Below are 20,659 nucleotides of genomic sequence, written 5' to 3'. Positions count from 1 at the left end.
CAGGGGAGGGGGGGGCAACAGTCAAAAGTATGCTATGTGGCCCAGTCTTTCCTAGTTACGCCCCTGATCATAACTGATCTGTCATGGGTCGTGTAAACAACGGTAGTCATTAGACCAGTGTGAACAGAACTTTAGGCTCAGTTCACGCTGCTGTCAGAGACTCGGTTCCAGCTTCTGTTGTCAGATTTGATGGGAATAATAGCTGTGCAGCAAATTATTATTTTTTAACGGTTTTAGAAACTTTTTTTTTTTACGTGCTCGACAAGGGGCGTGGTTTAGCACAGAAAGGGGTGTGATGGTCTTAAAGGTCTGTGGCTTAAAATGTGACACTGTGCACCAACATTTTGGCACAAAAAACTGGCGTAAACTAAGCCAACTACTAGGTGGTATAAGGAAGAGCAAAGTCCCTAGCATGTCTCGCTAGATGCGCCAAATTTATCATACAGCATGCATTACTGTGATGAATTTGGCGCATTTTCTGACTGCCTTGTCTAAGTTTACTCTCTCTAAAATGTAGATAGTATTAGTAAATCGGCCCCAATACGGCTGCGGTGTATTGCACGGTAAACAGCTGGCCTTCTAGCATGAATTTCCCAGCTGAACAAAAGGATGTTAGGAAATAGTAACATAACAAGTCTCATATTTGGCAATTCACACACTTCTCTTATGTCTCAAGTTACCAGTCACAAGATGTGTGCTAACTGCATGGAGTTACGTTTTCTACCTCAGAGGAGTGCTGCCTCTCATAACGTTCATTATGGGTCTGTCAGATGATGAAACTGAGGGCGACAACAGCAGCAGCCGGTGGTATCATTGGCATGACAACTGGAATGGACGGACTCACTTCAGTCTGGATGAGTGACCTTTAAGTGGTGACGTGAAAAGAGTGAAAACACAAAAATAGAGGCAATGTACTTGTTTCCAGCTGAAATATTCATTTGTAAAGCGCATCATTTCGGTTGACATTATGTGGGCAGATGATGACAGAATTGAATTTAACGCCATACACTTTGGTCTCACCGTGAAAGGATGAGAATATCATTTTTGTTGTCTTCATTTTAAATTAAATTAAATTTCCGCTTTGGAAATATCATTTTTTTAGAAGGTTCCCCAAAAAGAAGTTGATCACTTGGAAACTAACTCCAAGTGTTCAATTCACCCGCAGCGCCACCACAGGGTGAACAAAGCATTACATTGTGTCCATTGTAATCAATGGTCTGTCTGTGTAGTGCAGGACCAGGTCCTCCAGAGAGGGAGACACTCTTTGTAGCCGCTCTCTACCCCAGCTAATAAATGAAGGTCCTGAAGAAGGAACGAAAAAAGGTTTTAGTCGAGTTTCTCGTAAAGTGGGTAATCCTGGTTCTTCTCCATTCCTTCTATTACCACTTTAGACACTTATGGCATATCCACAAGATATGCCTGATAGGTTTAGGTCCCACTTCTGGGACCCCGAACTATGAGGAGATCGGGAGGTCACGTTTTCTGGCTCCCATTAGTCCATTTCAGGCTGTCTCATTCTCATGTACTTCTATGGATAGTGCGCTTGTTCCCATCCGTCTCTATTGAAGTGTATGGGAGTTACGGAAAGAGCCGAGCAAGCAGACTCCATTGGAATGGACAAACACTGGTTCTTTTATTAGGTGAGGGTTCCAGAGGAGGATTTGCGATAAATTCCTATGATGGGTATACTCCTTTAATAATTTCTACCTGGTGCAATTGTGTTTCATGTTGTGTACGGGTGACTGTACACGTTGCTCTATTGTGCCGCACAGCTGTGTACGGGCATCCTAACCATGAGGGCTCATTGAATGTCATGTACAGCTTTGTAAATGAGCCCGTAGATTATAGGCGTCCTCTCTCCGTCTGTTTCATTGTAGATGTTTTGTACGTTCTATTTTATTATAACTTCTGTTTACAGCCTCTGATAGTGAAGCACTTCAAGAGATTTAGGTTGTGTTTTTTTCTTATCACTATCATAATCATTATTATTATGTTACCATTCTGCCTATAGAGCTTGGATGGAGTAAACTGATGTTCTCATTATCAAGTCCTGTAAATTAGATGTTGATTAGGGCAGGAAGCTCCATGGAGCTCATGAATATCGCTAGATGGATAATCATGAATTTACGAAACTGATTAAAATAGATTAATTTATTTATTTTTCTTAGCAGCTGAATTGCAACTTTACAACTTGATCTATCACCCTAAGGTCACATTCTCATGGCCGTAATTTGATTCCATGTTATTGGAAAAATATTAATGGTTCGAACGAGCAGATCCTATTAGAGGACAATAGGAACCACTTGCCTTTGGTATTTGCTCTTGTCGGCAAGTACAGAGGCAACACAGCCTTTACCCTGAATTTAGATTCTCTAGTACTGTGTGAAGAGCAGGGGCAAGGTATGTGGCTTTCCTACGTCTTGACATAACTGAAGGACTTCTATTTACTGACTTCATTACAATGAGTACTGAGTTTGTAGAAGGTTACACCCTCAACAAGTCAAATTTGTGCGTTATATTCCCGTCTATCTGTTACAATTGGGACAACTTCCACCACTGTGGTGCCCACTCAATATTGTGTAGTCCAGTGCTCTACAACCTATGCCTCTACAGGTTCCAGCATTTCCTGGTAGTCTGCAGATGGAGAGTTACAGGTTGAAGACCACTGGTAGAGTGTCTCCTACATTCCTCTCACTCATGTGTGGAGCTGCACCCTGTCTCAGGAATGTCTTGACATGCTCCACAAATTTTCTTAGATCACCAATTGTGAGAACCTCAAAATTTTCTTTGGAGTGTAGAACTGCAAATCTGAACCCAGCTAGGTCCAACCATCTCCCTCATCTTGTGTCCACCTTTCTGTATTGCAGATGGCCTCTGTTACCGATCCAAGATACGGACAGCGAGATGCTTCTGACCAGAATTTTGACTATATGTTCAAACTGCTGATCATCGGAAATAGCAGCGTGGGGAAAACCTCCTTTCTGTTCCGGTATGCGGATGACACTTTTACGCCTGCGTTTGTCAGCACTGTGGGAATAGACTTCAAGGTGAAGACAGTTTATCGAAATGATAAGAGAGTGAAGCTACAGATTTGGGTGAGTTGTGTTTTTTTTTTCTGCTGTTAGCTCAATGCAATGGACTTGAAGAGGTTAAAGTGAGCTTCCCCTCAAAGACCTTTAAAGGGGTTGTCCACTACTGAACAACTGATGACCTATCCGGCACCTGGACCCCGCACCGTTAAGCCGCTCTGGCCACCAGATGGTATGGCCCATTATGCGATGTACGGAGCCGGAAGCAGATAGCTCTGTACAGTACATCGCATGGCGGCCCTGCTGCCGAACTGCAACTGCTTCTATTCAATTCACTTGAATAGGAGTAGAGCTGCAGTACTACAGCTCGGACACTATTCAGTGGCCAGAGCCAGCTGCTTCTGGCGTGTACATGGCCAGAGTCAACTACTTCTGGCGGTGCTCAGAGGCAGCTGGAGAGGCTTAACGGTGCGGGGTCCGCACAGATCATGTACTGATTATCCGGTGGATAGGTCATTAGTAGTCCAGTAGTGGACAACCCCTTTAAGACCAGGCCAATTTTGGCCTTAAAGTGACCCTCCGGTCTCCGGACAAAATCATAAATGTGATGGGGTATATGGAGTAATATTACCTAGTGCCCTCCAGTTGCCCTCCTATGCTGTGAATCAGCCATTTTAGGGTCCCCTCTGTGTTGTTTCAAAATGGCCACAACGCTTCTCAGACCGAGCCTAAGACACTCCCTCTGTTCACGTTATTGGACGTAACTGCTCGCATGAGCAGTTCTGGCCAATCCGAGAGCAGTGGAAGTGTTTCAGACTCTTAGTCTAAGAAGCGCTGCAGCCATTTTGGGACAGCACAGAGGGGAGCCTAAAATGGCAGATCCACGGCAGAGGGACACAACGGGAGGGCACCAGGTGATAATACTCCATATACCCAGTCATCTTTAAAATGTTGTCTCGGGACCGGAGAGTTGCTTTAAAGAGGCTCTGTCACCAGATTTTGCAACCCCTATCTGCTATTGCAGCAGATAGGCGCTGCAATGTAGATTACAGTAACGTTTTTATTTTTAAAAAACGAGCATTTTTGGCCAAGTTATGACCATTTTTGTAGTTATGCAAATGAGGCTTGCAAAAGTCCAAGTGGGTGTGTTTAAAAGTAAAAGTCCAAGTGGGCGTGTATTATGTGCGTACATCGGGGCGTTTTTACTACTTTTACTAGCTGGGCGTTCTGAAGAGTAGTATCATCCACTTCTCTTCAGAACGCCCAGCTTCTGCCAGATCACGCTGTGACGTCACTCACAGGTCCTGCATCGTGTCAGACGAGCGAGGACACATCGGCACCAGAGGCTACAGATGATTCTGCAGCAGCATCAGCGTTTGCAGGTAAGTAGCTACATCGACTTACCTGCTAACGCCGATGCTGCTGCAGAATCAACTGAAGCCTCTGGTGCCGATGTGTCCTCGCTCGTCTGACACGATGCAGGACCTGTAAGTGACGTCACAGCGTGATCTGGCAGAAGCTGGGCGTTCTGAAGAGAAGTGGATGTTACTTCTCTTCAGAACGCCCAGCTAGTAAAAGTAGTAAAAACGCCCCGATGTACACACATAATACACGCCCACTTGGACTTTTACTTTTAAACACACCCACTTGGACTTTTGCAAGCCTCATTTGCATAACTACAAAAATGGTCATAACTTGGCCAAAAATGCTCGTTTTTTAAAAATAAAAACGTTACTGTAATCTACATTGCAGCGCCGATCTGCTGCAATAGCAGATAGGGGTTGCAAAATCTGGTGACAGAGCCTCTTTAAGGACCAATAGAATTTTTTTAGTTTTTGTCTCTTGGCATTCCGGCAGTCATAACTTTTCTAATTTTAGGTCAAAGTAGTTGGATTAGGTCTATTTTTTATTTTTTTTTGCAGGACTAGTTGTACTTTCTTTTGGTTCCATTGTTATGTACATATATTACAATTATTAATGTATATTCATTTATAATTTGATGGAAATGCAAAATAAAAGAAAGTTATTTTTTTCATCATTTTTTTTAAAATTTATTTTACACCATTGACCAATCACCTTAAATAAGGGTATAGATTTATATAACAGCCCTGGGCTGTCTACCCATGTATGTATTGGTAAGGATCGCGTGACAACAATGCCCCTTTGCTTTCCCCTTGTATTCCGCAATCACATCATACAAGGGGTTAAATTACGGAGATTAGTGAGGGTTTCTCTGATCTCTGTCTTTAGAGCAAGGCCGTGACCTTGTATTAGAGTCGTGGTCCTGCTCCTGGAACAGTCACTATCAGAGTGCTGTAATTGTACAGAGGCAGGAGCCCTCATGGGACCTGTGCTGTACTTTTACGGCGCGGGTCCTCAAACTTTTAAAGTAGAACATTGTTTAATTAGCAATTTCATACTTCAATTTCATACTTCATATTTCTTATTAGGATCACTCTTTGTACAAGCAAGAGGAATCTGTTGATATCCCTGCTGGTGGTTTTTAGAAGCTATTTATGGCAGCCTGTACTCTGTCAGTGGACCACTGTCTTGTCCTGATGGAGAACACATTAGTTACTATGACCAGCTGTATTTTGTTTATATTGCCCCCATAATAGCTGCGGCATGTTTTTAATTTCCCTCAACCATACAATTATTACATTCTCTTTAGGTTGTATATGGAAAAATAGTGATAATATTATATTAAGACATTTCAATAATGCAATGCCCTAACACAAAAAGTGCAGCTATATTGCTTGTCACCTTCAAATGACCTTCTCAAAGACAAACTCATTCTGTCAGTAACAAAGTGGCACTTAAACCATCACTTTCTAAGAAGCTAATTTAAAGCTGGCTATCAATATGGCTGCGCTTCCTATTGAGCGCCGCTACAAAAAAAAAACGAAAATGGCAATATCTCTTTAAATAAAACATAATTACTAAACTGTAGGCTTCTGCGCTATCTTTTTTTTGTTGTTACGTATGGGTGAATTTAAAAATAAAAAGAATACAGAATATTGAATATCATTGTTCATGTCCTCTAATCTACTGGAGTGGGAGGTAATGTGAGAAGTTTTCTGGTGTAAGTGTGGCCTTGGCTGAACATCTTTTGAGGATCTGTTTTATCTCTTCCCTTTGACATGTTGTTGAGCAGAGACCAGGAGTGAACATAAATACCATATATAGACTAAACCTCTACATTAAAGCTGTGACTCAAATAAAACAGTGACGTCATCATTTTAAAAGCAAGAGATCGGCAACAACCTGAAAAAACACAAAGGGTTTTTCCAGGACTATAACTTGATGGCCGTTCTTTAGGATAGAGTAGACATCAACTCCCTAAGCAATAATACCAATAGGAAACGTATACCTTTTAGCTTCATCTTCAATCCTATTTTAGGGAATATTCATTTAATGATAAGTGTGTGTCTTCTGCTCAAGTGGCTCACAGTAGCCAAGCTCTGTCAACATTCTGTCTCCCTGAAACAAGAGGGCTTCACATGGCCAGGGTCGGACTAAGGCTCCTGGGCTCCCATCTCTGGGACGTAGACCCCCTTAACGAAGCCACATTTAAGAAAGGTGGCTGTGCGTGGACATTGTCCTCTCCACTGAGCAAGAGTTAGGGAGACAGCCAAGCCACTTTTTCTAGGATTGCCAAGAAGCAGTCAGATGGTTTACTGAGAGGTGGGGTCACAGGGATTAGCAGTTGCCTCCCTACAATCTGGCCTTGCATATGGCTCTCTATTGTTTTCACAGCGACAGACTATTGTACTTGACTGTTTTCCCTGCATTGCCCTGGCATTATGTGATGTGCCATCTATGGCCAATCCTAGGCAGCAGTGGTGACATCACTATGGACGGAATGTCATCGCTACCAGCAAACATTGGCTGCAGCGGTCACCAAGGGAAGGCATTTATAGAAAAAAAAAATGGCATCAAAAGCACCCTCAGAGGTTGCACTGATTGAGAAAACCAATAAAGACCTGTAATGTGGTCCCTCTGAATATGGTTTGGTCCTTAAGGCTGGGTTCACACACACTATGTACGGACGTAATTCGGGCGTTTTAGCCCCGAATTACGTCCGAAAATGCGGCTCAAAAGCGTCGGCACACATCTGCCCATTCATTTGAATGGGCTTTGCGATGTTCTGTGCCGACGGTCATTTTGTTTACGCGCCGCTGTCAAAAGGCGGCGCGTAAAAAAGACGCCCGCGTCAAAGAAGTGCCTGTCACTTCTTCAGACGTAAATGGAGCCGTTTTCCATGGACTCCATGGAAAAACCGCTCCAATTACGTCCGTAATGGACGCAGCGAAAGACGCCTGCACATGCCATTACGGCTGAAATTACGGTGCTGTTTTCTCCTGAAAACGGCACTGTAATTTCAGCCGTAACGGATGCTGCCGTGTGAGCATACCCTAAGAGTTAATACCAAGTTCAAGAAATGGTTGGAATTTTTTTTTTGTGTCCTAAAATAGCTTGAATATTCTGATTCTGCACTTTTCCGGCCCTAATGAGTATATTTTAATCTATGCGCATAATAAGCATCTCAAGTAAGCCTGAGATCACCCAGACATTCACCTCTGGCCTTCGTGTGGGGGTGTCTGCTGCGCCATTACCATTCACAATCATCATTTTCTGGACTTGATTAGTTGCTGCATGGGATATAATTCCCCGGGATGATATGGACTGCGCTGTAGATCTCCTGACAGCAATTACGAGTTCATCACTGTGTGCATTTAGAGATCTGCAACTTTTTTGGCTCATGCCCTTGATTTAGACAGGATGGTTTGTTATTTTCGGTAGCCAAATACCCCATTGACACTATATGTCTTTCATAAAACTACGCCAGAAAATCTTACCTGAAGTTAAGATTCCAAGAGGATTAAGGGTTGGTGCCAAAGGCCCTTTTACCCGGGCCAATAAACGTTCATATGAATGCTCGTTCCCGATCATTGCCCTGTGTAAACAGGGCAATGATCAACCAATAATAACGCTCATTCTTTGGCTGATCTGCAGCAATAAATATTATTATTGTTGGCCGCACATTTTCTTGTTGAAACAGGTAGATGCGCTGCTGACATAATGGAAATGTATGGGGAAGAGCGATCGTATTAACGATCACTCATCCCCATTCATAACTGATCATCACTTCTTGTAAAAAGAGCAAACAAGCTCGTTAACCGGCGCTCGTTGATCTGCCCATATCGGGCCGTCTAATAGGACCAGAACTTAAGAAAATACAAGATTTGCATTTTTTGGTGTCAGAGTTGCACTTTAAGTCCAAGATCACACATTCAGTTTTGTTTGTTTTTTTAACCAAACACATGAATGGATAAAAAAAAAAAAGTGTCAGTCTTGCCTTTATACTTTTCCTTCTTTTTGAATCCACTCCTGGTTTTGGCAATAAAAATGGCATAAAAGAAAACGACCACAAAAACGGAATGTGTGGTTTCACTCTTTGGCTGGATTCACACACAGTGTTTTGCAGCATTTTTGTGAGTTTCGTGACCTTTTTAATGGCGTTTTTTAGTTTGGCCAGATGTTACCATAAAGTCTATAGTAAAGTATAAAATGCACTACATACAATTGTGTGTTTTTAGTTTCTGGCGTTTTTGAGGCAATTTTGTGGTCAGTGGTATTTTTTCCAAACGCAGCATGAGTATGGCGGGTTTTTCAAGCGTCTTTCCCATAGGCTTCTCTATATGACTTCGAAAAAAAAGCATTTACAAAATGACACTAAATAAAAAACACCACCAAAAATGCCACTAGAAACAGATTTTTTTTACAGCTCCTATATAGTTCAATACCAGCTGTATAGACGCATAGGCAGTGAGCTCCCCCTAGTGGTGGTTGCACGAGTACATATAGTACAGCGGGGGTCGATCACATGATGAAGAGTTTTATTGTCGCTAAATAAGACTGTGCAACTAGACATCCGGTGTACACTTGGCCATTTTCTGGTTATGGTAATTCCCAATGGGATTTTTTTTTTTCCGACGTTAAAAAATAAGATCTTCGAAAGCAGCTGGGTCCAAAACAGACGCTTCCCATTCCTGACTGAGGGCTTATTCACACGAAAGTGGGTAAAGTCGGACGTTAAAAGCGTTTCACCCGTGCGGGACCCGTTTTCACGATCGCCATTCACTTAAGTCTATGGAGGGATCCGTAAAAACGGAAGAAAATAGGACATGTTCTATTTTTTTGTCAACGGACCCTTTACACGGTCCATTGAAACAACAGCCGTGTGAACGGCCCCATTGAAATACATGTGTCTGTATGACTTATTCAACGTTCGTGTGAATAAGCCCTTGTGTCCTGCTAGACAAATGATCCGTGTTTTTTTCCCCTTCAATAACTAGCGACGGAGCGCGTTATTTATGACATAGGGTCTCGCGCTGCGGTTCAGTGACACAGAGCTGTGTTTACGTCTTTGATGCAGTTTATACATCAGAGAAATGTCCTATGAGACTTCAGAGGCCAGTTTATCATTTTAATATAATGTATGAGTCACTTTCAGCCTCTGTTCATCCTCCATTAGTTTTAATGTTGCACTGTCAAACATGTACATTAAAAAAACCTCAAGCAAGGAGCAAATGTCTCTCCTGTTGGTTCCCTCTTCCTCCCCCTCGGCTGAAAAGCTGCATAAATAAAATAAAAATTTGTAATAATCCATGATAATGCGCTGGGGACTAGCAGCCGTCTCCTCCTGTACATTGCAGGGCACAGAAGTATTGGTGGCTTATTTTAGGGTCAAATACAAGATCTTTAAAGTAGCGTGTAGTGAACGTATTCGTGTAATATACTGGTAGTTTAGCAGTTAATACCTAATATATCTGGTGGTCTAGGGTGATAATGGTGTAAAATTCTGTCAGTCTGCGGCTGTCACTAGAGGGCGCTCACTGCATAGGGATTTATACAGCTCCCATGCAACGCAATAATCAGTTTGCAGTGAGCTCCCCGTTGGTGACAGAAAGTGACACAGAGCTTATTCAACCCAATGCTTTCCAGGTACCAGCCCTTCTGCCCTACAGTGAGTGATGACGCAAGATGTCCATCTGACGCTTGCATTCTATCACAAATGTTTGTAGATGTGACTGCATGGAGAGGTGCTGTATTTTATACACCTGTGGCAAGAAGTCTGAAAGAAACACCTCAATTCAATTATTAAGACGTGCGTCCCAATACTTTTGTCCATATAGTGCATGTGTGCATATGTATGTGTGTATATATAGAATTTGTGTGTATATACATACCTACATACATACATACATTATTACAATCCTTCTTTTTTTTAAATCTAATTAGTGAAGGAAAAGCTGCCCGATTGTGTGTGGGTTCTACTTCTTGACCTATAGCCACACTTCCCGAGATGAAGTGGTTAACATTTTTCTTTACGTGTTACAGCACAGGCTTTGCTCTTATCATGTCCGTTGTCATCCTTTCCTGGAACATTCAATTATCCAGAGCCATAATTGTAGTGATGGATTAAAAGCAAAGCCTGCAACACACGAATATTAATGAACGGTTCAGTTTATAAATTGACACAAGCAGAAGGTGCTCATTTTCTGGTTAAATGACTGGCTTCTGCTTTAATTAAGGCTCTGTTCACATCTGCATCAGGAGCGTCCGTCGCAGATTCCATCATATTTGACGGGAAGAATAGCACAGCATGCAGCACTGTTCTTTCTGTCAAAACAATGAACTCCATTATAAGTAACGACGCGCGTTTCGGCTATTTCAGCTAGTCACCCACGGACGAAGCCATGAGCCGAAACGTGCGTCGGGTTTGGTGTCTTTCCCTGTGCAGGAACATCAATATGGGTATGTGCTTACCTCTGTATGTTACTGGTTTTTTTGTAGCCCTGTGGGTTCTTGGATATGTGACGATGCCAATGCTCTGACTGATATTGTATATATGCACTTGCTCTTTGATATGTTTTTTTTACCTCTTTCTGACTACATTGTCACCTTATGATCACTGTTTCAAGAAACTGTATTCTGACGTAGAAACCAGCTAGATTTTGTCTTCAGTCAGGTGTGTCTTGTGACCTTGCCCTTATCCCTGTATCCCCACATCTATACATTATATGTAATGCTTACACATACCTTGACAAATTTTACATTGTTTGACTCATTTTTAAGTGTTTTGTATCTATCCCCCAATAAAGTGATTATTTTATAACCGTTTATGACTTCTTGTGCCATAATTGACCCCTTTGTTTGTAGGCACCGGGATTGTAAATGGCGCAGGTTGGTGGGGGTCACTGTTACAGATTTTGCATTGGGGGCCAGGAACTTCATATTATGGCTCTGAAATGGGGCCTTCCTTTAGGTCCTGGCTTATGTCGCCGCCTTCTTTCGCGTGTGAATATGTCCTTACCTAAAGTAAGATAATATCTTGAAAATGATAAGAAATTGAAAGACCAATTATAATAGAAAGTTGCAGAATTTTTCATTAGATTAGTGTCACAATTATCATTTTTTTTTATTTTTGTCAATTATTTTTTATAATACATAAATAGCACTTGTGATGATATAAAACTGTGTATTATATTAGAGGAAAGTGGCATCTTCCTCCCCTTCCAGGGTATTTCACCATTCAGACCGGCAGACTCTCAGTTTGGTATAGAACAAGGGGGCACAAAAGCAAGATCTTGTGTGCTGGATTTCAACATGCTATCGGGATCTGTGCATATGGGGGGATTTGCGGTTGGCAATGAAAATGTAGAAAATGTTCAAGTCCACGCTTGGCTTTATTGCAGTTCAGCAATGAATAAGTACTTATCCTCACCTATTATAAACCATGTGTACACTGTTCTTTGGATTAGACTTTCCACACTATCCTTGTGAGGTTTCCCAGGCTCAGACCCTCTCTGCACCAACTGCAGAGCGTTTATGGCTCAGTAAAGAGCCCTGGTGCTTTACCTGAACTAACTGTGCTAGGGGTAATGCCCGTACTGGAGTAGGAAAGATAATGACTGGTCCCATTACCAATTCTACGTGCCATTCCATGGAAATCCAGTCCCAAAACACATTTTACAAAAGCCTCAGCAAACTAGCTTTGCTGAGTAAACCCAGCTTTCCTGGATTCTTTTATCTCATCCATCTCAACAAACTGAGGCCGGATTCACACGAGCGCTGCGCATCTCGGACGTGAAAAACTGCAGTTTTTCACGTCCGAGGTGCTTCCGTGCTCAGCGCTGCGGGACGCGATGTCACGCATCCACCATAGTTGAGAGTCTATGGAGGGATGCATGAAAAGAACGGACATGTCCTATTTTCCCACGGACCCTTCACACGGTCCGTTGAAACAATGGCTGTGTGAACGGCCACATTGAATTACATAGGTTCGTGGGACGGCCGCTGATTCAACGGCCGTCCCACGGAGGTTTAACACGTTCGTGTGAATCAGGCCTTAGTGAGAGGGTGGCAGTCTGTATTACATGTTCCACTGTTGAATGTTTTATTTTATGGCAGGCTTGAGAAGCGGCAGCAAATCCTGATCTGCTTGTGTGTCAACCTTCGTATAATCCCTCAGGTCTGTGTGGAGCTTTATGTATGGTTTATTATAGTTGTCTCCCTGTGCTTAGCCCTATCCCTAACCAAGTGTTCCCAAGACGCTGGTTACTAAGTGACATATTGCAGATTTATATCTGCGCGGTTTCCGTCACCTCACGTTTATGTGTAATCCTGTCTTGTCCTTTCTGTCTACTACACTTTACTTTCTATTGTTATTTTTTTTTATCTTAAAGAGGCTCTGTCACCAGATTCTCAAACCCCTATCTCCTATTGCATGTGATCGGCGCTGCAATGTAGATAACAGTAACGTTTTGTTTTTTATAAACGCTCATTTTTGGCCAAGTTATGAGCTATTTTATATATATATGCAAATGAGCTTTGAAATGGACAACTGGGCGTGGTTTTTTTTCGTATATCCAACTGGGCGTGTATTGTGTTTTTAACTGGGCATGTTCACTTGTTTTACTAACTGGGCGTTGTGAATAGAAGTGTATGATGCTGACAAATCCGTGACCAATCAGCATCATGCACTCCTCTCCATTCATTTACATAGCAGCATCACGTTCTTGCTAGAACGATGTGCAGCCACATACACAAGTGTCCTGATAATGAATACCCATGACCTCCAGCCTGGACGTCATGTGTATTCAGAATCCTGACACTTCTGAATCTTTTCTGTGAGATTCCAGCAAGCCACGCGTAATCTCGCGAGATTAAGAGGTAAACGAGATTTAGTTTCCCTTGCTGGAATCTCACAGAAAAGATTCAGAAGTGTCAGGATTCTGAATACACATAACGTCCAGGCTGGAGGTCATGTATATTCATTATCAGGACACTTGTGTATGTGGCTGCACATCGTTCTAGTAAGAACGTGATGCTGCTGTGTAAATCAATGGAGAGGAGTGTATGATGCTGACTGGTCACTGATTCGTCGGCATCATACACTTCTATTCACAACGCCCAGTTAGTAAAACAAGTAAACACGCCCAGTTAAAAACACAATACACGCCCAGTTGGACATACGAAAAAAAAGTTGTCCATTTGTCCATTTCAAAGCTCATTTGCATAAATATAAAATAGCTCATAACTTGGCCAAAAATTAACGTTTAAAAAAAAACCAAAACCCCGTTACTGTTCTCTACATTGCAGCGCCGATCACATGCAATAGGCGATAGGGATTTGAGAATCTGGTGACAGAGCCTCTTTAACATTAACAAGCCCTTTCTTTGCCATAAGAGTAATAAGAGTTTTATCTCTTACCAGACATTGTTACAGGTAATATATATATATAGGTTACCATTTTAATTGGGTGTTTACTTTGGTTCACACCAGCTACATGACTTCCGTTCATGACACCCGTGACAAATCTTTGTGAACAGTTCCCCAAAAATCTGATTGATTTATAACAGGGTCCGTCAGATTTCTGTTGGGATTTCATTATACTTGCCGACAAAAATAGTGGAAGCCATGATGGAGAGCAGATACAGGAAATGTGAACAGAGCCTTCTTTATATATGTATCTTCGGTATGATATGTGCATAGATCCCTATGGATAAGCCATACATTGGCAAACTCTGCCATATTCCTTAAAGAAAAGTGGAGCAGTTGCCATAGCAACCAACAAGAATATGTGCAGGACGCCTTCTCTAGCTTTGTAAGGGGGTGCAAAATTGGTCCACGTGTCATAGAAAGGGTGTAGAGGAAGTAACAAACATCCGGCCCTTCTGACCTGGGTTTCAAAACCCGACACCATAATAGCCGGTCCTCTTTTCTATATATATGCTAGTTTTTTTACTCTGAATTAAACGTCATTTTTGAAAAGACTAGGACAGACCATGATTTTAAAATAATAAAAATCATATAGGTAGATACAACACCAGAGTTTTTGGGAAAAACTGCAAATTTGTTTTTTTTTTGTTTTTTTTAAATTGCTGCGATCATATGTTTGCTAATATGGGTATAAAAAAATGGCTGAAAAATGTGTGACTACAAAAAACACCACTCAAAAAAAAAAAAGCTTGTGTGTATATATATGTGTATATATATTATATATTAAAAAAAAAAAGAATTTCATCCTTTTTTTTTTTTTTTTGCATTTTTTTACAATCTAAAAAATAAAAACACCACAAAAAAGTTTGTAAGAAGGAGACCTTACTGGGATATATTACAGTATATTAGACTGAGGGTCCACTTAAACGGCCCAAAGTGGGCCATGTAGACGAGCGCCATTCAACGAGACAGCTCATTGATCGGCGCTTGTTTGCTACTTTCACAAGGAGCTATGTATGGCGACGATGCTCGTTACTCTGATTGCTCGTCCCCATACATTATTATCATGTCGGCAGCGCGTCTCTCTGCTTACACACCAAGATGTGCTGCTGACAACTATAATATTTTAGGCTGCATAAATGATACAATCAGATGATAACGAGCATTTGCTCGTTCATTGGCTGATCATTGCCCTGTTTACAAAGGGCAATTATCAGAAACGAGCGTTCAGTGAACGCTCGTTTGCCTGATAATTGGCCCATGTAAAAGGGCCTAAAATCTTTGCATGAGATATCAGATCTGCTAACCGTGTCTGGCTCTCTGTGGAAAGCTGATTGAGCTTGGATTTCAGTAAGACCCTTAAAGGAATTGTCCAGGACTAGAAAAACATGGCTGCTTTCTTGCAGAAACAGAGCCACAACTGTCCATGGGTTGTGTCTGGTATTGCAGCTCAGCTCCATTAAAGTGAATGGGATTGAGATGCAATACTACACACAACCTGTGGACAGGTGTGGTGCTGTTTCTAGTAAAAAGCAGCCATGTTTTTAAAATCCTGGACAACCCTTTTAATGAGTTTAGAACCATGACCGTAACTATGTCTTGTCCAATCAGATGCTGTAATCTCTCTTCCATTCTTTAATTTATCCTATTAAAACTCTTAATTATTGGCACCTGTTACACAGCGGGGACCCTGAACACCTAAGTTGGTAAGTAGAGTTAATATTACCTCACATATCCACGTATGTCTTCATACCATTGGAGCGTTGATTGCATATGGTCTAGGAAGCAAACCGTGCAAAAACTAGGAGGATGTTTAAATGGCTTCCATGTATGTAAAGAAGACTAACAATTAGGAGTTAGCCTTGTGTAGTATCACCGTGGAGAACGTTGAACAATATTTGTAGATATTATCTGGATGCCTGTTGGGCAGGAAATCGAACAATCTAAATAGAGCAGACAAAATGGCTAATAGACGTGGGCAGCGAAACAGGTGTCGTCATTGTTTTATGACAAGAAGCCAGGATATTAAGGCAGAGATAATCATCTCTTGTGTACAGCTCCCTATAATGCACCGCGGTGATGAGGCGGTACACCAGATCCCTTCTCTTCCCGCTTGCGTCCCTTAATTACACCTTCGGAAAAACTAAGTGCTGTCTATAATAATTATATTCGGATGTATTCACACTGTCGTCAGAGCCTTACACACGCATTTCTTCTGCTCCCTAGTACCTTCACATCACATTTATTGCACTACATTTGACATATACTCCAGTAAAAGCTCCTGACGTATACGTTAAACATAGGCTGTGACAGATGTCCGAATGGCGGTATCGGTCACCATAGACTACAATGGTATACGTTACATGTATACTATGATAGTCTATGGGTGACGAATGCCACTATTAAGGTAAGTTCACAGATTTGTTGCAGAAATTATATAAGAAAATGGTTGTTTAAGAGTATTTTCACACAGGGCGGATACGTTGCGTAAAAGTACACAGTGTATCCGTCCTGCAACACGCAGGGATTTCCGGCCCAAAAAAATGCACCAAATTGTGGTACAGATTTTCGGGCGGAAATCTCTGCTGCGAAAACACTACTGAAAAAAAAAGTGTTAATGCTTTTCCCCCGGCTGTTGTCATAGCGATGCATCCCGGCCCCCTGGGATGATGCTGCAGTCCATGTGACCGCTGTAGCCCGTGATTGGCTGCAGCATTTACTTGGGATGAAACCTCATCCTAGGAGGCCGGCCTGGATGGAGAACAGATGAATGCTTCCCTATGACCATGTCTGGGTGGTATGTATTAATTTTTTTTTTTATTAATTTTAAACAAAAAAAGGTTTGGTTTACCTTTTGATTTGCAATTTTTGCAGCGGAACCGCAGTTTTTCCCCCAAAAAAATCGCAACATTTGCTATTCGTTGAATTCAATGGGGAAAACCCACAACAAAAGTGCAGCGATTCTGCGCTGCAAGTAAATTTCTGAACGTTTTCTCTGAAGATTTTTTCTCCTCCACTCTGCTGCTACTGTATTACGCTGCAGATTTTCTGCAATTAAATCCGTTGCGAAAAATCCACCGTGGAAATTTTGTGATGGAAGCTGTGCCGATCGCCGATCTCAGGTCACGTCACAGGGGTGAATTACACTACTGAGTTTATTAATTTACCACATAAATCCACGCCCACCTACTCTAGATGACAGGATTATGCTAAATTACTCACATAGGTTTCCAACACCCCAATAATTTATACCACAGTATTCTACCACCACCTATACTTATCTAGGCAATAATAATAATAATAATAATAATAATCTTTATTTATATAGCGCCAACATATTACGCAGCACTTTACAATTTAGAGGGAACAGTTCCTATAACACAGGTTATCTAAATGGATCATAAAATACAGGTAACGTTCCTCACCTTTGGAAGATTAAGTTCTGTAAGACTACAAGGAAGAGACTTATAAATATTTCAAATTTAATACACAATAGTGCAGTGCAATACATAAAATAGGTGTCAGATTAAAAGATGAAAAATATACATACAGTCACAATGCAATCAAACAGTTTATGAAAAGAAAAGGGATAAAAGAAACAGAACAAAACCTTACTGATGTACAGCGGCGATATCCTGGCTGTGGGGACAGCTGAAAATATGGGCAGTCACTCCAACCGATATATGGATCCCCAACGACTGACACTGACCCTCACTTCTCATGGTAATCGTCTTGCCCACAGTGACCGCTTGTAAATTGTCACAAGGTGCCCTCTCCCTCCCACCTACAAACAAAACTGCTGGGGACAAAATGGATGATTTGGGCAAAGGGGTGGTTTTCCTCTTTTCTGGGCAAGCACTGCTGATATGCCCCACTTGGTTGCATCCAAAACACCTGCGATGATCAACAGCAGGCCTGGGAAGTGGGGCAGGGGCAAAACCTCCTGGTGATCTGCGAGTTGGGGCAAAAGTGTTAATAGGGGGCTTTCCCCATTTCCAGCCTGGAACAGCAGGCTTTCGCGCCTCTGGCGCTCTGTTGGCGGCATATACATCCGCTATCTGGGCAGCTTTATCCAGGGTCTTGGGCTCACGGTCCAAAATAAACTGTCGTACTTCCATAGGACAGGTGTGGAGAAACTGGTCCAGGATCATCAGATCCTCCAAATCTTCAAAGGTGTTGACAGCTAATCCCTGCGTCCACTGCCTGAAGTGGTTCTTTAGTCTATCGGCCAGATATGAGTAACTGTCAGTACCCGTGCGCTGCAAAGCCTGAAATCGTTTCCTGTATACCTCTGGGGTAAGGTTAAATCGTTGGATTAAGGCCTTTTTAATAGCCTCATAATCTTGATCGATAGTTGTGGGCAGGGCTGCAAACACCTCCAGAGCTTTGCCTTTCAGCCCTGGAGTCAGATACTTAGCCCAGTCTGCAGGTGGCAGTTGGAATTGTCGGCAGACCTTTTCAAATCCCTTCAGATAAACATCCAGATCGCCGTCTTTCTCCATGACAGGGAAACGCTCTAGACAGGGTTTAAGGTTGATTGTGCCCGTGGACTCACCCTGAGGTGAGGATGAAGCACTTGGCAGCTGCATTTGGGTCAACTTGAGCTGGTACTCCCGCTCTGCCTGGCGTTCTGCATACTCTCGCTCCGCTTGACGTTCTGCAAACTCTCGATCTGCTTGGCGTTGTGCAGCTTCTCGCTCTGCTTGGCGTTGTGCAGCTTCTCGCTCTGCTTGGCGCTCTTGCATCACCAGTTGTATCCGCCTATTCGGATCACAGTTGCCCATCTGCTGGAGGATTAGAGAAAGAGAAGACTCCATACCGTTTTGAGACTTGGAACTGCTGGTACTGCCATGCCCAGCCAGATCCTGACAAGAGTCTTCTGTCCGTTCCTCTGAGGCTAAAGTTTCCTGCTCTGGTCCCATGGAATGGTGGAGCTGTGTATCATCTGCCACCAACGCTTGGATCAGATCTGCTTTACTTTTGTTCGTTCCGTCCAGCCTTCTCTCCTCACAGAGGACTAGCAGTTCATCTTTCCTCTTATTTCGATACACCTCTGCCATCTTATCAGCGGTTTTTCAAAATAAAAGAAAGAAAAGAAAAAACAAGAAGGGGAAGGGAAACTGTTTTGCACGTATGTATGTTAGCTGACAAATAGTATGCACTGAGTTCTTCCTTGTGGACTGTTGTATTCTTTTCAAAGATACTCCAGCCCTTAAGTGTAAAGGTTAATTTCTTAAACAAAACACTTAACGTCTTTAACAGTGTAAATAACAATAACACTATCCCACCGCTGCCACCAATCTGTGACGATCACCGATCTCAGGTCACGTCACAGGGGTGAACTACACTACTGAGTTTATTAATTTACCACATAAATCCACGCCCACCTACTCTAGATGACCGGATTATGCTAAATTACTCACATAGGTTTCCAACACCCCAATAATTTATACCACAGTATGCTACCACCACCTATACTTATCTAGGCAATAGGGGCCTACGTCTCTATGTTCCCCTAACACCAGTTCCTATAACACAGGTTATCTAAATGGAACATAAAATACAGGTAACGTTCCTCACCTTTGGAAGATTAAGTTCTGTAAGACTACAAGGAAGAGACTTATAAATATTTCAAATTTAATACACAATAGTGCAGTGCAATACATAAAATAGGTGTCAGATTAAAAGATGAAAAATATACATACAGTCACAATGCAATCAAACAGTTTATGAAAATAAAAGGGATAAAAGAAAACAGAACAAAACCTTACTGATGTACAGCGGCGATATCCTGGCTGTGGGGACAGCTGAAAATATGGGCAGTCACTCCAACCGAGATATGGATCCCCAACAACTGACACTGACCCTCACTTCTTATGGCATTTTAAACTCAGTTTTTCCCTCCAGTTCACTGGCTGGTGATGTCACTGAGAGGAGGCTGTTCATATGATAATGAAGCGTACTCCTCCCATTACACAGTTGTATTTCGATAGAAAAATGTAAAAGTGGTCATGTGTCTTTGCAGGAATCCCCTAGAAGTATAGTATTAGCTGCATTCACCTGTGCAGACATTTACCAACCAGGAAATATCAAACACCACTATAATAGGCCCATGTTTTTAGCCAACATCCAATTTCAGGTACTTCCTCTGGGCGTATGGATGTGAATTTGACATATATATGAGGGCTATTTCCCCTGATCATAACTAGCTATGTGGGTCACTACAGATATCAATTATGATGGGGTTTGCCTTGATGTATCATATTTTCTTTGAAACATGTAACAATGGCCTATGCTTACCTTGTCCACATGGCAGACACACCACAGGCATCCATTTGCATAGCTTTAGATGTTTGGTCAGGATGTTTGGGCAATTACCTCCAAGCCGAGGTGAGAATGATATAATCAGCACATCTCGCACCTTGGTGAGGAAAGGGCCAATTAAACATTTGTCAGACAGTGGACATCCTTTGATGGCCAAAGATCTGCATTTCTTCTGTAAATCAGTTGTCTCTTCTGTGTCAGGAGTTATGAATTGACCTCCTAATAACCTTACTTTGATGATATTACCTATAACACCACAGAAGCTATAGCTGTAATGAAGGAATAATACATACTGTATGTACCTACAACCTTACATCCATAAAATAGAAACAAATAATATCTCTGATCAATCACTTCAAATATGTAACGTTTTATATATTATGAGGTATAAAACTATAGAGAAAAGGAGATTAGTGCACACATATAACATGGAGATGATGGCCTTGGTAATTTTTCCAGCACGGAAAGGTTTAATCCACCCCCATTGTGGTTCGCAGTCAGTGACCTGCATCCATATC

General features: G+C 42.0%; 1 protein-coding gene across 1 annotated transcript in view; it reads left to right on the top strand.

Annotated features, from left to right (window-relative positions):
* The window catches only part of RAB3B (RAB3B, member RAS oncogene family), a 52,356-nt gene that overhangs the window by 8,377 nt on the left and 23,320 nt on the right, over nucleotides 1-20,659 (top strand). The window contains exon 2 of the mRNA XM_075832994.1: nucleotides 2,868-3,095. Within this exon, the coding sequence (XP_075689109.1) occupies nucleotides 2,868-3,095 (228 nt within the window). The remainder of the gene's footprint in view (nucleotides 1-2,867; nucleotides 3,096-20,659) is intronic.

The sequence above is a fragment of the Rhinoderma darwinii genome, chromosome 7, assembly GCF_050947455.1.
Source record: "Rhinoderma darwinii isolate aRhiDar2 chromosome 7, aRhiDar2.hap1, whole genome shotgun sequence".
In the NCBI taxonomy this organism is placed as follows: Eukaryota; Metazoa; Chordata; class Amphibia; order Anura; family Rhinodermatidae; genus Rhinoderma; species Rhinoderma darwinii.
Note: the sequence above shows the minus strand (reverse complement) of the source record. Positions and strands in the feature narration are given on the sequence as shown.